Raw genomic sequence first — 14,957 nt, forward strand, 5'->3', positions numbered from 1 at the left:
CCCCTGGTGCGATAGATATCACAAACAAATTTAAGGTATTTTGTTGAATTGCACGTTTCACTGATGCCTTCTGAGAAGCCTAATTATCATGCGAAAGATTCGCAATCTCGATTAAAATCGACTCCTAACTATTGGAACGACCATTCAATATGGATTGTCTATGGAGTTGAAGGGGCCCTCCTTAGCCGTGCGGTAAGACGCGCGGCTACAAAGCAAGACCATGCTGAGGGTGGCTGGGTTCGATTCCCGGTGCCGGTCTAGGCAATTTTCAGATTGGAAATTGTCTCGACTTCCCTGGGCATAAAGGTATCATCGTGTTAGCCTCATGATATACGAATGCAGAAATGGTAACTTGGCTTAGAAACCTCGCAGTTTATAACTGTGGAAGTGCTTAATGAACACTAAGCTGCGAGGCGGCAATGTCCCAGTGGGGGATGTAATGCCAACGAAGAAGAAGAAGAAGATGGAGTTGAAGCTCTTGAATATTTCATCCCGTCATATGGTCTCCCCCCTCACTAGTGTCCAATGAAGGAGTGCCAGAATCAGAATAATGTTAAATTCAACCTCGCCATATCAACTGGCCGTGGAAGGTCCGGTGCCATATTTACTGCCATCGTGGTACTCTTCCAACTATGTCCTTAACTTCTCATAGAACTTTCGTGCGTTAATAGCGCGGTACAGTTCCTCCGTCTCTTCACGGTCTCGATCTTCCTGCTGGCGCTTTTTCCTCCGAAAAATCGAGTTTTATCGCTAATACACTAGCAAGACACTATTATCGCTAGGTGGATTAATCAGAGTTTTCCAATTTTGACCAATCAATGATTTGTATAAAATTCGGTGGAATAACCATTTCATATGCATATGTTTGCCAGGTACGGTCCTATGCGATAACAGCAAACAAGTATTTACTGATAATTATAATTATAATTAAGGTGAAATTCATGTACATGTACAAAGTTAAAAATATATATTATTATCAATATGCTTTATATAAGATTGGCATGAATAAAAAATAGACATAATTATGAACCAATAAAACTTTTGGAATATCTTCTTGCACTTGTATGAAAGGGTGCGTTACTTCGCAAGTTATTTCTAGAATAACACATTTGTGGCTAACGAACAACATAACAAAATTCGAAATCGCGAATGCATCGCAAAGGTCAACAAATTTTCAAACTTTGTATGATTGCATTGTTTTGTCGCATTTCGCACATGGCTCATAATGAGAGTTTTGCAATCAAGCCTCTTGCAGCGATGACCTATGCGCGAACATAAAATTTCGTTGCAGTACCTTCCCGATAAGGAGCTCCTTTAAAAGAAGGATCTCCGCTGAACTCGGTCAGTAGACGTTGGTGAACAGGTGATCAGTTCAAATCGAAGAACAAGTGTAGTGCAATTTTGGGGTGAAGTGATGAAACTTTGGATAGCTCGTAAGTGGTGGATTGGAATGGTGATTGTAATGGTTATTCAAATTGGATTTTATCTTTTAGTTCTTGCCCTCGTGGCAGTAGTGCATTCTATGCCCGTGAAGAACTTCTTCTATGGAACTAGTACCGATGAGTACGTCTATCGCTATATCCTAAATGTGAGGACCGGTGTTGTGGAATCTGAGAAGGGTTCCCAATATGAAGTAATGGCTGATTTACATGTTCGACCAGGTGATCCTATTGGCAATGCGAAGTGAATTAGCAAGGTAACAGACGATTTTTTTTAGATCCCGCAGGAAATGGCACATTTGTGTATCTGGTTGACCCTGAGGTCTACGTTTATACTGGACCACTCGTCATGAAGGGCCTAGTGCATGATGTTAAATCTGCAGAAAGAACATACGCTCCAATCACCGAGGAGGCTAAAGTTATCGAACTACCTTTCTATGTGACCTATGATAAATACGGAATGGTCAACGAAGTGTTTACCGTCACTGATGACTCACAGTGGAGCATTAACATTAAAAAGGGTATTGCATCTGCACTTCAGCTTCCGGTGGACAAGGTTCCAGTAAAAAAGTATACCAAACCCGTTGTATTTTCTTCCGTGGAGCAAAGTGTCTACGGAAAAGTGAATGTGACTTACGATGTGGAGTCAGTTCAAAATTACATTGTGGTGACCAAAACTCCGGATTACACTAGCTTTGATCACATGCCATATGAAGTCTACGGCAATCTTGAAGTAGAAAAAGTTTACAAAAACTACGCAGTCTGGAATGCAACCTATCCTGAAACGAAATATGTGGTAGTGAGCGACACAGATGGCGTAAAAGTGAAGGAAGTACACACTGATAGCGTCAAGACAGTACAACCCTCCATTTCCGAAGGACAAATACAGTATGTTGCAACTAAGCAATCTTTTGTATTAACTAAGACTGTAGTTCCTTCAAATCGAATGAAGTTTTCTAAATTTGTGGTATGATCTGGCGTCCGACTGTTTTTTTATTATGTACTTATTTTCTATTTGTCACTTTAGATCTACAATTCACTATATTACGGTTCATCCAAGAAAACATTCGAAACATACTTCCCAACCTTATCCGTTGTACCGCACGTGGTCGACATATCCATTTTAGGTCCGAAAGTTCAAGGCATGCTCTTGGAAGCAGTTGAATACCTTAACGTAAGTTTTTATCTAATCCCACTTAGGTGCAGTTCATTTGCAAGGACATTTTAATATTTTAGGAAAACCCAATCACAAACGTTGAAACTGACACTAAACACGGTCTAACGGTTACCAGGATCGTTGAAGTCTTCAAACCATTCACCGTAGAAAACTACGAGCAATTCTACACTTTGATCACCAAATCCACTACTCCTAAAGACGTTATTTTGGTTGATCTATTCTACAAGATCTTACCCCTGGTTGGAACCAAATATTCAGTGGTCTTTATCAAGAACCTCGTCAAGAGCCACAAAGTAAAGGACTTTGTCTCGAGCACTATGCTATTCTCGCTAGGACTGAACGTGCGAGTTCCCACAGTAGAGCTGTTAAAGGAAATCGAAGAGTTCTACCAATTTGAAGACGATGTCAAACCAGAAGTCTATCATGCTGCGGTGTTAACGTTCGGATCTCTCGTCTATAAAACATTTAAACAGGATACTCAATCGCCCGTGTTGCAGCAGTACATCAAAGTTTTCTACAAAAAGCTTCGTGAAGCTGAAACTTTCGAAGATCAATTGGTTTGGTTACATGGTTTGAAAAACATTGAAGTAGGGTCCGTCTACGAGCTGATTGGTCCTATTGTGAAAGGCGAACAGGTTCTCGAACTCGCATACGATCGTCATCTGCGTGCTCACGCCATCTATTCTCTGGAGAAGCTTCTACATTCTGACTATGATGCGTTGTTTGAAATAGTTTACCCGGTATTTGTAGACGTTGGTTTATCTACCGAGCTAAGAGTCGCTGCTTTGAAAGTTTTACTGTCAACCGAAGATGTTAAATACTTTGTAAAGATTTCAACAGTCATGCAAACTGAAACGAACCCACAAGTCTACTCGTTCTTTATTACCACTGTCCAACATATGGCTGAATCATCTCTTCTGGTCGACACTGATTTCGGGCAATACGTTAAGCAGGTGGTAAAATTGTTTAAACATGTTGACCCATCCGTTGAAACAAAGGCTTTCTACTACGATTACGTTGACCTGAAACATTTCTTCGGTGCGTCAGTCTATGGAAACCTGGTCGCTGATGACAAGCACAACAAGGTCAACCAATTCTACATTAATTTCAGTCCGTACGTTATGGAACGACACGTTGATCTGTACTCCGTATATGTGAAATTCGAAGGTGTCGAAAACCCACTGACCATGCTATGGCCCAAACTGTTCAATGTCGAACCCAAGACGGTTAAGGAACCAATCATCAAACAGTTCGAAAAAGAACCGGTCCATGTAGAGTTCACCTTGATGGCCAATGGAAAGGTTGTTTACACCAAATTTTTCGATGAAGAAACAATCAAAACCTTCTACAGCTATACTTATTTGACTGTTCTGACCACGATGAAGTACCAGTTTACCACCGTTCTGAACCTAGCGGATGTGGAAGTGTTTTCGCCGACCATGGACGGTATACAAACTAAAACCGACTTGGAACTGCCCTTGGTGTCACAGTTCAAATATGATGTTGTGATGCCTGTTGTCAAAAACGTCAGTGAAGTGACATTCTCCATTCACAGTTATTTCCGTGTTTGGATGCACGGTTTCTATGGAATTTCGGTGTATAATCCATTTGCTTCGACGTGGCAAGGAACTCGCCGGGTGCAAGCATTCGACTTTAATGTACCGTTCAATTTCGACGTAGTCTTCAACTTCCAACAAAACTCGTTCAAGATCGTATGGACCAAGAGCACTAATGAAGTTCAGAACGTTGTTGGATTCAAAACGCACGTCAAAACTCAAGTATATGCCCGGTCTGATACTGAGCTTGATTACCTGAGAGTAACATGTCCAGAATGCAAACACTTCCTAACGACAGTTGTTGCTCCAGTGTACAAGAAAAAGGATGTTGTTTTGTACGAGAGTCACTCTAAGTACACTGGTTTGCACTTCTATCTATCTGTGTACGATGTTGAACAAATTCCTCATGTTAAATACTTCCAATCTCTCTCCGATGTTTTCGTAAGTGACGTCTTCTATGAAGGTGCTAAAATGCCATTCTTCAAGTTTGTGATGGCATATTACACGTGGTTCTACACCCATTTCTTCCCGCCGCAGTATTCGACATATGGAGTGGTTGGTTATATCAACCCATGTAAGGTCTATCCGGCCGACAAGCTCGAAGTCACATTCAAGGTAAATACCGAAGTTGTTCAACATGATTCCTGGACGACTCCAAACTACCAACAATACGTGAAACTGGTGGCTGTCTTCAAAAACGACCATGACGTCGAACTCAACCACTGGGATATCAATGTGCATTTCACTCACGAATATGGCCTGTATTTCAAGAAGTTAAACGTTCAGGTTACCCGCAAAACCCCAGGAGAGAAGAACATGAATGTTTGCCTTGATTATGTAAAAAATATTGGAACAGACTTGGTCGAGGGCAAGATGATTTTCTATCATGGTTACTCGTTCGATCATAAGTGCGTCAAAGACGAAATGGTGATTTCGGTTGGATGGACTGGAAGTCTCTCGGAAACTCAGAAAAACTTCTCCAAGAGTCCTTACTACTCGTACAAGGAATGTGCGAAACATTACGTTCAGGTTTACACACCATCGGTACAAAATACCATCCCGATTCCAGTAACATACGAATGTGCTAAAGCTCATACCACTGTTCGGAAGTACGTGTACGACATAGACTACCAGCATGTGCTGCCGGTGTACGTTGAACTGTTTAGCCCAGTTTGGTTCTGGATACAACAAGTGTTCCCAGTTTACCATGACATCGTGCCGCAGCATCACGTTCCAGAAGGCGGTTTCGTTGTGGATGTTGAATACCCTTTGTGGTGGGTTGAGTACCCGATAGTCGATGTTGCCGTCACCACACCGGTGGAAAGTTATATTTTCAAACACGTTCCGTATTACGAGTGGATCTGGTGGTTCCAACCAGACAGCGTTGTCTTCAGCGAGTATGTTTTTTTTAGTTAATATATTTCCACATAATACTATTCAACATTTGTTTCAGATACCTCAATTTAATGAAAACCACCGGCTACACTACTGAATGCGTGATCAATCCTGTGTTCAACTACACTGGGTACCACTACAACGTCAGCAAAACATCGGTTTACAATGAGTGGACTCTTTACGGTGCTGATCATCCAAAGAACCACAGTTGGGCTGTGTATGTCCAAAAAACGGACATAAGCTTGGTTGTAAGTCATATTTAATCATTGCAAAACAAACTATTTTGAATTATTCTTTGGTCAACAGGCTCTTAAATTCGTACTTAATGGTCACGTTGTTGTGGTGCAACCAGTTGTCGACAAGACGGAAGAATCATCGGTTGTTGTGGACTATACATTCACCGTAGATAGTGCCATCATAGAAGTTATGAAGCATGGTGCTGTTCCAGGGGTGCATCCTATCAGGTATTTCCAAGTGACAGATACGGTTGTATTTGTGATTCCAACCGTGTCAGTTTATGTTGTGTATGATGGACATCAAGTAGTAGTAGAAACGGTCAAAAACGATACAGTGCAGTACTATGGTCAGTGCTATGGCTGATGGACAAACCTAATTCGCAGAAATAAAATGTTTTGTTTTGCATATTTTTAATGAAAATAAACGTAATTTATAGAAAATGGTTTTATTTAAACTTCGAAATAGTTAAGTTCCCGTGCCTTGGCCAAAAATGCTACCAATGAATCCAGCACTTCCTCGGAGTTTGGAATGATCTGTTCAGCGGGAAGTAGGAATCCATAGTTGCCTGTGTCTCGGAATTCGTAAGAGGCTGCGATTGGAACATCATGGAATCCAAGTGCCCAATCCCGCGATGACCCGGATGCAATATCTGTGTGAACATATTCAGTTATCAATGCAATAAAAACCTTCCTAATATTGCATCAATACATACATAACACATCGGCCGTATTTCCAAACTTGTACAGGGTTCCATATCGCTCAGACAGTGCTATAGCAGCTGCTTCAGCCATGTCCATCCAGTCATAAAAGCGATCGACTTTTTCGGCATTTTGATAACCATAGGGCAGTAATATGAGCTGACTGTATGAATGGAATGAGAGATAGAAATGAATGTTCTCCTTATTATCAGTGAAATAGTCCATGAGGTGTTTCGTTTCGATCTCCGATGCTGGTTCTGGGCCAGCATACGTATCCGTGCACGGATTGGCAGAAGATCCACCATCTAAAATACGAATTCATTAGAAATTTGTATTACCATTGGTAGACTGTGTTTTCATGCTAACCCATCCAATGGTGTGGGAAGTTCCGGTTCATATCAACACCATAGCACAAAATACTGTGAGGGTACCTCGTTTTTCTCCACATTCGATTCGTTTCTTTGGTGTAGTGGAATCCGTCAGGATTAACAACAGGTAAAATATACCAATCGTAGTTCTGAGCAATCTCCTGAACCGCCGGATCCGTCGAAGTCAACAGTTCATTCAAAATCCACGTGGTCGTTGCAGAAGTAATCCATTCACGGGCATGGATGGTTGACTCAATGAATATACCCGGATTGCCCTCCTTCTTGGACAACTTTACCGCTTTAATTTCTCGACCTTCATAGGAGTGTCCAATTAGCTCCACAGATAGGATACTCCCGTACTCTTCAACCAACCCATCAATCCAGTCGTAAATTTCGTCCAGCGTGTGGTAGTCGTCCCAATTGAACCCTTCAATCTTCCTTCGAGCAGGTCGTTCAGTGTCGATTAACCTATGTGACACGTTTTCAAATTCAAATACGGGGTATTGACACTGACATTATCTACTTACTGCTGGACATTTTCTATCTTCAAAACAGTCTTCATATCTAGTCGCGATGACAATTCGTAAAAATCTTCTATTTTATGCGGAGGAACCATTATGCTCACTTTCATACCCGTTTGTACCGGAGAATCCCAGAAAGTATACTGAAATCATTTACAATAATTACAAATTGTGATCAAAAGTGACTCTAACTCAAAATTCTACCCCATCAGAGAATTGCTCCAAATGTTGCAAAATCTGTAGCTGTTTCTCATTCGCAACGGTCACATCATAAACTCGGTAGTTATCAAAGCGTACGCGCTCACCCCATATTAAGGCAACTGATATCGCTAGTACTAAAAACGGTATTCTCATTTCTGAAACTACTTGTATACTGAGCGTCCCACTCGTAAAAGCATATATTTTTATTGATTCCAGAAGTCGGCGATCAATTCGATGGACAAAGCTTATAGTCGAAATAGATAAAGGTATCAGAAGACGAGACATTCAGCTTATCAAGCATCTTTTTAATAATGACACATCATTCCACAGATTGTGGTGCCTGTATTGCGTTCATGGATTAGGTAATCACTTCAATGCTAAGACAGGTTAAACCTTTTGTAGTATCAACAAACGACATAATTTTGTTATGCATTATATGTATGCATTCATACATCTGATGGTGTATTTTTCAGTTCATAAGTGCTATGATGAAAATCGAAAAGTTAAGCACACGTTTCAAAGTAGGGGATGATACCTATTGTTCGTAGCCCAAGCCTTTCCCCTAATTAAAAGATAAAAATAGTGAATATTTTCCTCCAAAACACACCTCTGGCTTAACTGATATACTTTTTTTGTTCTTACTAGATGATTGATATTCTCTAAATAAAACTGTCATTACCACAAACAGGTAAAGTAAGGTTAAAGTAACAGCCCCACTTTTCTGTCAAATTTGAAATAGGCATAAGGTAGGACGATGCAAGATGAGCATTCTAAGATTTACAGTTAACACCTTCTCAGCAAGCATGCTTTTCTATATTACAATACGACAGTTCTTGTTCGATGCATCTTATCTAACATCTTGACTAGAATGTGAATTTAAAAAAGAACGGTAATTCCGATAAATGTGACTTAACTTAAATTCTGTTTTTGACTTGTTCAAATATACTACGGGGCAAGATGATCATCTCTACGGGGCAAGAAACGCACCCTTTTAAAAATCTTTTTTTTGTAATTCCTGATCATAATACCTGGTTTACAGTTCGTCTTTGAGTGATAAAACGGCCTACTTTTCCATACCAACCAAATGGGTGCTTTAATGACCATTATGCAACTCAAATGGGTTGCATAATATCCATTATAGCACTGATTTGGGTGCTATAATGAAAAACCAATATCAGAACAGCAGTTACATGATTATATTTTGCTGAATTAGCTTGGGTAGGTGTTCAAATAGTGTATTCTCTGTGTCGCGTCATAAATTAGTTTGATGGACAAGACATCATCATTTTCCAAATACAAGTTCATCTATCGCCTAATGGTTTGAAGAGCTATGCAATGTGGTACTATTACATGGAATCGAATAGCTCTCTGCAGCAACATGATTTATTCGCAAGAATGATCATGTGGAGTAAATCAGACTGTGAAATTTGGTACATATTTAACATACTGAAGCCATTTTCGTCATTGCAAAAAATAGCGTGTGCAACTCGTTGCAAAACTCGATTTTTTCAGCACTCGGCAAGCCTCGTTGGATAAACGTACAACTCGTGCTGAAAAACGAACAGTGGGTAATGTCTGTGACATAACCGCGAAATGGGCGTAGGACTTGACTTGACCATGCCTTTGAAGATGTATAATACATATATCCAAATCTCTCACGTCACCTAATTTGAGCTTGAGCTTGAGCTTGATTGACTGCTCGTAGTTGCTACTCCATTATGACCAGATCAGCTGTTCTTGCACAGGGAACCAACAGATGTTTGCTTGGGACTAGCAAACATCTTCAATGTACAAGTACTGGTGATCTCATTTGTTAGGTCATACTGGCGCCTGCCACGTCAGAATGCAAGTCAATATAGGGAAGGGGGAGGAAATGATGATGCAATCACTCGCCCACTGCAAGCCGAATATACCTCTGCACTTGCCACGAGTTCATGCGGAATTTGTTGGAATTTCCGGGTTAGGTTGGAGAGGCAGAGGTCCGTCTTGGTTAACGAGCTGCCAATGTGATAGATAGGAGAAGGTAACTGATGGAATTTCTAATTGGATGTAGGAAACGAGCTCTGAACGAGATTACTGATAGAATACTCAAGTTGAAGGTATAGGAATAATAATGGAAACGGTATGGAAGTCCATTTCCAGTTCTTGCGATTGCTAGAACATGAGAAATAAAGAGAAAGATACAAAGTAGGAGAATGGAACGGACCTGGGATTGAACCCACGAACTCCTGCGTATGAGGCAGAAGCAGTAGCCATATGACTACCAAGCCCGTTTTATATCCAAATCTCTCACGTCACCTAATTTGTATTAAAAAATCGGCGATAACAGCCCAAACATTATTATAACAATTTTCATGAGCAATATAGGAAAAAATATCTCAAAAAGAAAAGCTCTCAATCGATTTTTCATCTAATAGTGGAATTTTTTTGGGATTTATTTCATTATATGTCACAGTTCTTGTTATGTAACGGTTATGAAAAAATCTTGAAAATCTGCTATTCGCGTATAACATTTTATCTCTAGAATATTGGATTTGACACCCAAGTACATTTTCTAACGCGGAGGGTATTTAAAACATTGATATATATATATATATATACTAGCTATATATATATATATATATATATATATATATATATATATATATATATATATATCAGTGGCTCTCAGAAGAACCGTTTGCTTCAAAGAAGTACATTTTCTATCTCCATCTGTTGCGTCATGTTGCAGCGGACTGTAAGGCTGATGCTGGGTGCTCCTGGGTGGAGCGCAAAACCAAAGCTGTCTTCATGCAGCGTATCCGCTTGACGTGTGCTGTTTCTTCAATGGAACCAGCGGGATGCGAATTGCCTTAATGCAGCATGCGACGAACCAGTGACGAATGCCACCCAATTGCGAAAATTATTATTAACTCTCTTGGCCCTGATAAGGGCCGAAAATTAACTCCTTTCGGGGAACTGGTTGACCGAGGGGGTTTCTTTACTCGAAACCAAAACACACACACGCGATTTCTTCAAGAACATTGCAGTTCTTTCTCTTGATTTTCTTCAACTTGTTTCGGCTCGATACCAATGCCGGCCGGTCTCGGCTCAACACTGATGCCGGTCGGCCTCAGCTCTTCATTGATGCCGGCTAGTTTCGGCTCGACTCTGCTGCTGCTGCCGATATCTCCTCGGCATTGCTGCGGTGTCGGGTGAATGGGCTGCTTCTGAAACATTTTCTGCGGCTGTACGGACGATGCTGTTTTGCGAAAAGTTGCGAGTGCTGACGAATCGATGCTGCTGTGGCTTTGCTTGTCCCGGTTAGAATGAAAGAAAAATATCCCGTTGGAAGCTCTGAACAGAATGAGAAAAAAAAATTGGAAAAATTGCGTCACCCTCTTTTATGGCTTATTTTGGTGCGCAGTTGCAGCTTATCCGCTAGCGTCTGCACCCATCAGAATCAAACGAACAAATGACGCGAGGAACAAGCGGCACCCATATTTATAGGTTTCAGTGCAGTCAATGTTTTGCTTCGAAAACAGTTTTAGGCCTATTGAAACAAGTTTTTCGGGTCATATCAAGTATAAATATGAAAGGCATACTTAAGATCTGTCGATTAAGGGGATTTTCGAAGAGATCCGTTCACTGGTACAAACGCTATTATCATTCAAAATCTTTCAGCACAGCGTAACGCGGTCGATTTAGAAATATTGAAATGACACCCGGTATAGTGAAGAGAGACGTAAATCCTACGTCAAAAATCATCTTTTTGCAACTAGTTGCACAAACTACTATTTTCTAACTAAAATGCTTTAAAGCACCAATATTAACAAAAAATAATAGTTTTTAATGCGCATTGGCCATATAAAAACAATGAAACCGTTTTTGGGATCGATAAGTAATCCTTTTCAAAATAACATTGAATAACAAAAGTCAGTTTAAAATTTCAGTAAATTTGGTAATGTACGTTACTCATCAGATTCTGCGCAGAGTAAATCATAATTGTAGGTTGTGCAAAAGAGTTTTAATATTTTGTGTATTATTTAATTGTTTAAAAATGGAGTGCTTATTTGGCCCCATTTGAAATAAATTATTCTAATCTTATTAAGTATGATCAAACATTTGGGCCCTCCTTAGCCGTGCGGTAAGACGCGCGGCTACAAAGCAAGACCATGCTGAGGGTGGCTGGGTTCGATTCCTGGTGCCGGTCTAGGCAATTTTCGGATTGGAAATTGTCTCGACTTCCCTGGGCATAAAAGTATCATCGTGCTAGCCTCATGATATACGAATGCAAAAATGGTAACCTGGCTTAGAAACCTCGCAGTTAATAACTGTGGAAGTGCTTAATGAACACTAAGCTGCGAGGCGGCTCTGTCCCAGTGTGGGGATGTAATGCCAATAAGAAGAAAAAACATTTCACTGTGAACATTTTAAATTGCCCTAAAACATACTTTAATGACATATAAGATGTGTACTTGGTCAAGATTTTCATTGAAAAATGTGTTTGTTTTTAAAAACTTCAAACTTTTATTTTTATAATATTTTCACGTGTCAAGTATTTTGTCGGACTATAGTTTAATAGTGTGTGGGGTTATTTGAAGAGAAAAAGTCATAATAGCAGTAAAATAAGGGGTGCTCTTCTTGCCCCGGTGGTGATCTTGCCCCGTCCTCCCCTAAGGCTACCACATTTGATAAAATGTATGGTCTGCACAACTATCTGGATAAAGACTATTGTGATTAATGAATATTAAGCATTTTAGAGGAAATGTTACAGAGTTAAAAGTTTCCACTTTTTCATTTACTTCCACTAAAATCTATTACAGTGGATGAAATTGAATAATGAAGTCTATTAAAAGACTATTGTGTTTGAACACATTTTTCAATATTTTTAGGTAAATGTCAATGCATTGCAATGTCGGATATCTTGTTCCTAGTTTCATTTTCACAAATCCTTCGCACTCTCTATTCCAAAGTGTGTTGCTGGCAAGCAATGGGAACGATAGTTATCTGTACTGCGCGATTCCATTTCCTAAAATTCTCAGCAAAAAAATCTCTTTACTTGTTGTATTTTAGCTGTAACGTACATTTTCTAAAAAAAAAAATATTTTGATTTGCCAAGTATCTAATACATGCATTCATCTCTTAGACTAGGTGGTCCGTGTTTTCTTAACACTATCATCCTTATTTGCTATGATACATTTTAAATTACTATTAATGCATTTCAAATGCCTCCGGCAGTAAGGATTTTTCATCTGGTTGAAACGAACCATGTAGGAATTACAATGTTTTAAACTTAAACTATACTTAACCTTATTTATACTAAGGGTACAAGGAGCTAATAGTTGCAATAGAAGATTGCAATGATTTTTGTATAAAATTGGAAATTATTTAATTGCACTTTTGTTGCAATGTCTCAATATTAGAAAAGTTCATTGGTTCATTACCACGGAGGCAACTTTAGAATCATTTCCATTTTTTTTTTATTCCTCTGAAGTGCCTCCTTTCTGGTATTGCAGCAACTAGTCCAACATGGCAGGTCTAAAAATTTGTTTGTAAATCAAAAATTTGTTCTTAAGACACAGTTTTGATTTGTTGTTAATATATTTGTTACATTTGGCTTGAATGGCTTCAATGTGATTTTTAAAAGATATTTTTTTATCTAAATATTTCGCTTCGCTAAACCAATTAATTGGAACTCCATTCGTAGTGACAATCATAGGCGCCAACTTATAATAATTAATATTTAACTAAGAGGCCAAAGTATCATATCAGAGTAGGCTGTGCTCACGAACGGAAGCGTTTACAACTTCCTGTCACAGTTTAATTTTTCTCGAATATTTTTTTTTAAAGGAAAAGTATTGGCCGGATGTGCTATGTTCTTCAAAGTGTTATACGCGTTAAAGTGGTGTGATCAATCAGGTGGTAGGAAAGAGGGTTCGGTTTCTCCGCATAACAATAACTTAAAAATCACTAACGTTTTACAGATTTATTTAATTACGGAAGACCATTACGGCTAGATACGATCAACTTATCCTAAATTGTGTAATGAAAAAACTACCGTTTAAAAGATATGTGCTGCATTAGCTGTATTATAGATAGAAGAGCTCTGCACCGACAATGACCATCATGTTTTGATCGAACAGTGGTGCTAGTGCGGTATTCAATTAAACAATTCTCGCTTAACTTTTCAAAAGGACCTAAGTAACATTTTTTTTCATGAATTAATTTGAATAGCGCAATCAACAGAAAAACATGAAAGCTTTTGATTGTACTATTCAAATTAATTCATGAAAAAAATGTTACTTAGGTCCTTTTGAAAAGTTAAGCGAGAATTAGGTTTCGCAAAAACGCAGTCAAAATCACGACTGTGGCAACCGTATTAAATTCGTTACCGGATGTTCATTTTTGTCATCATCGAAAGAATTCGAAGCTTCTTCCAGCTAATATATACACCATGAAGTATTATAAATTCAGTAGAAATCGAATTATAGCCGCTATCGAAATTGGATTTTTCTCACAATCCATACGTTACACCTAAATTCGGAAGTAGTGCGCTGTATAGCACATCACCAAATGAAAACAGCGCACCACTTCCGAAGTTAGGTTTAATGTATGGATTGTGAGAAAAATCCAACTTCGTTAGCGGCTATAATTCAGTTTTGCACTGAATTGATAATATCTGGTCTCCGGATACGGATTACAGTGGTGAGATTGTTTCAAAATGTTGCTTATCTTATGACAAAAACTAAATACGCGCTGGATTCGAAAAGTCCGGAAGTTTGCTTATGGATCCATTATCCTATTGATAATAGTAGCATAAACACAGGCGGGGTTTATTGTAAGCAAAAGTGACCTCGGACTAGTAATGAATTTTGTGAAACAGACAGCTTTCTTCCATAATATCACTGCCAGCCAGTGGGGATAAGTTTGTACGCACGCATGCAGATTCTGTTTCAGGCTTTCGAATCGAATGACCCCACCAATCTAGGACCGCTTTGCCCAGTAAGATGGACGTAAAGTATGTGTCAACGTCGTCCGTCACGGCGAACTATTTAGGTTTAGTTGATTTTTTCACAACTTTGTCCAACTATGATGCTTCATTTGACGCGAAGCGATTGATGGTGCAACGATATATGTTTCTGCAGTTGTTGATAGAAGGTACCGAATCTGCTGAAAGCGTCTCAGATCTCGTGGACAACCACATTGTATAGATCTTCTGCCAAAATTTATCAAGTATGTAAAGATATTCATCACCATTCCGATATCTGCTGCTGCTGAGAGATCGTTTTATGGGTTCCGCAGGTTGAAAACCTATAGAAGATCCAGTATAAGACAACAGCGAATGAATTCCAAATGTCTACTGCACTTCTACAAGGACATGGC

At 39.4% G+C, this 14,957-nt stretch overlaps 2 protein-coding genes across 2 annotated transcripts; one reads left to right on the top strand and one right to left on the bottom strand.

Annotated features, from left to right (window-relative positions):
- Positions 1 to 1,363: 1,363 nt before the first annotated feature.
- On the top strand, positions 1,364 to 6,222 carry LOC134217164 (uncharacterized). The gene is made up of 7 exons (XM_062695942.1): positions 1,364 to 1,433; positions 1,494 to 1,661; positions 1,718 to 2,406; positions 2,467 to 2,613; positions 2,676 to 5,569; positions 5,626 to 5,815; positions 5,874 to 6,222. The coding sequence occupies exons 1-7, from the start codon at positions 1,415 to 1,417 to the stop codon at positions 6,165 to 6,167; spliced, it is 4,401 nt and encodes a 1,466-aa protein (XP_062551926.1). The 5' UTR covers positions 1,364 to 1,414; the 3' UTR covers positions 6,168 to 6,222.
- Positions 6,223 to 6,230: 8 nt separating this feature from the next.
- Positions 6,231 to 7,761, bottom strand: LOC134217165 (zinc carboxypeptidase-like). The gene is made up of 5 exons (XM_062695943.1): positions 7,596 to 7,761; positions 7,398 to 7,534; positions 6,869 to 7,338; positions 6,517 to 6,807; positions 6,231 to 6,453 (listed from the first exon to the last, which is right to left on the bottom strand). The coding sequence occupies exons 1-5, from the start codon at positions 7,743 to 7,745 to the stop codon at positions 6,254 to 6,256; spliced, it is 1,248 nt and encodes a 415-aa protein (XP_062551927.1). The 5' UTR covers positions 7,746 to 7,761; the 3' UTR covers positions 6,231 to 6,253.
- Positions 7,762 to 14,957: the final 7,196 nt, after the last annotated feature.

Source organism: Armigeres subalbatus, chromosome 2, assembly GCF_024139115.2.
Source record: "Armigeres subalbatus isolate Guangzhou_Male chromosome 2, GZ_Asu_2, whole genome shotgun sequence".
NCBI lineage: Eukaryota > Metazoa > Arthropoda > Insecta > Diptera > Culicidae > Armigeres > Armigeres subalbatus.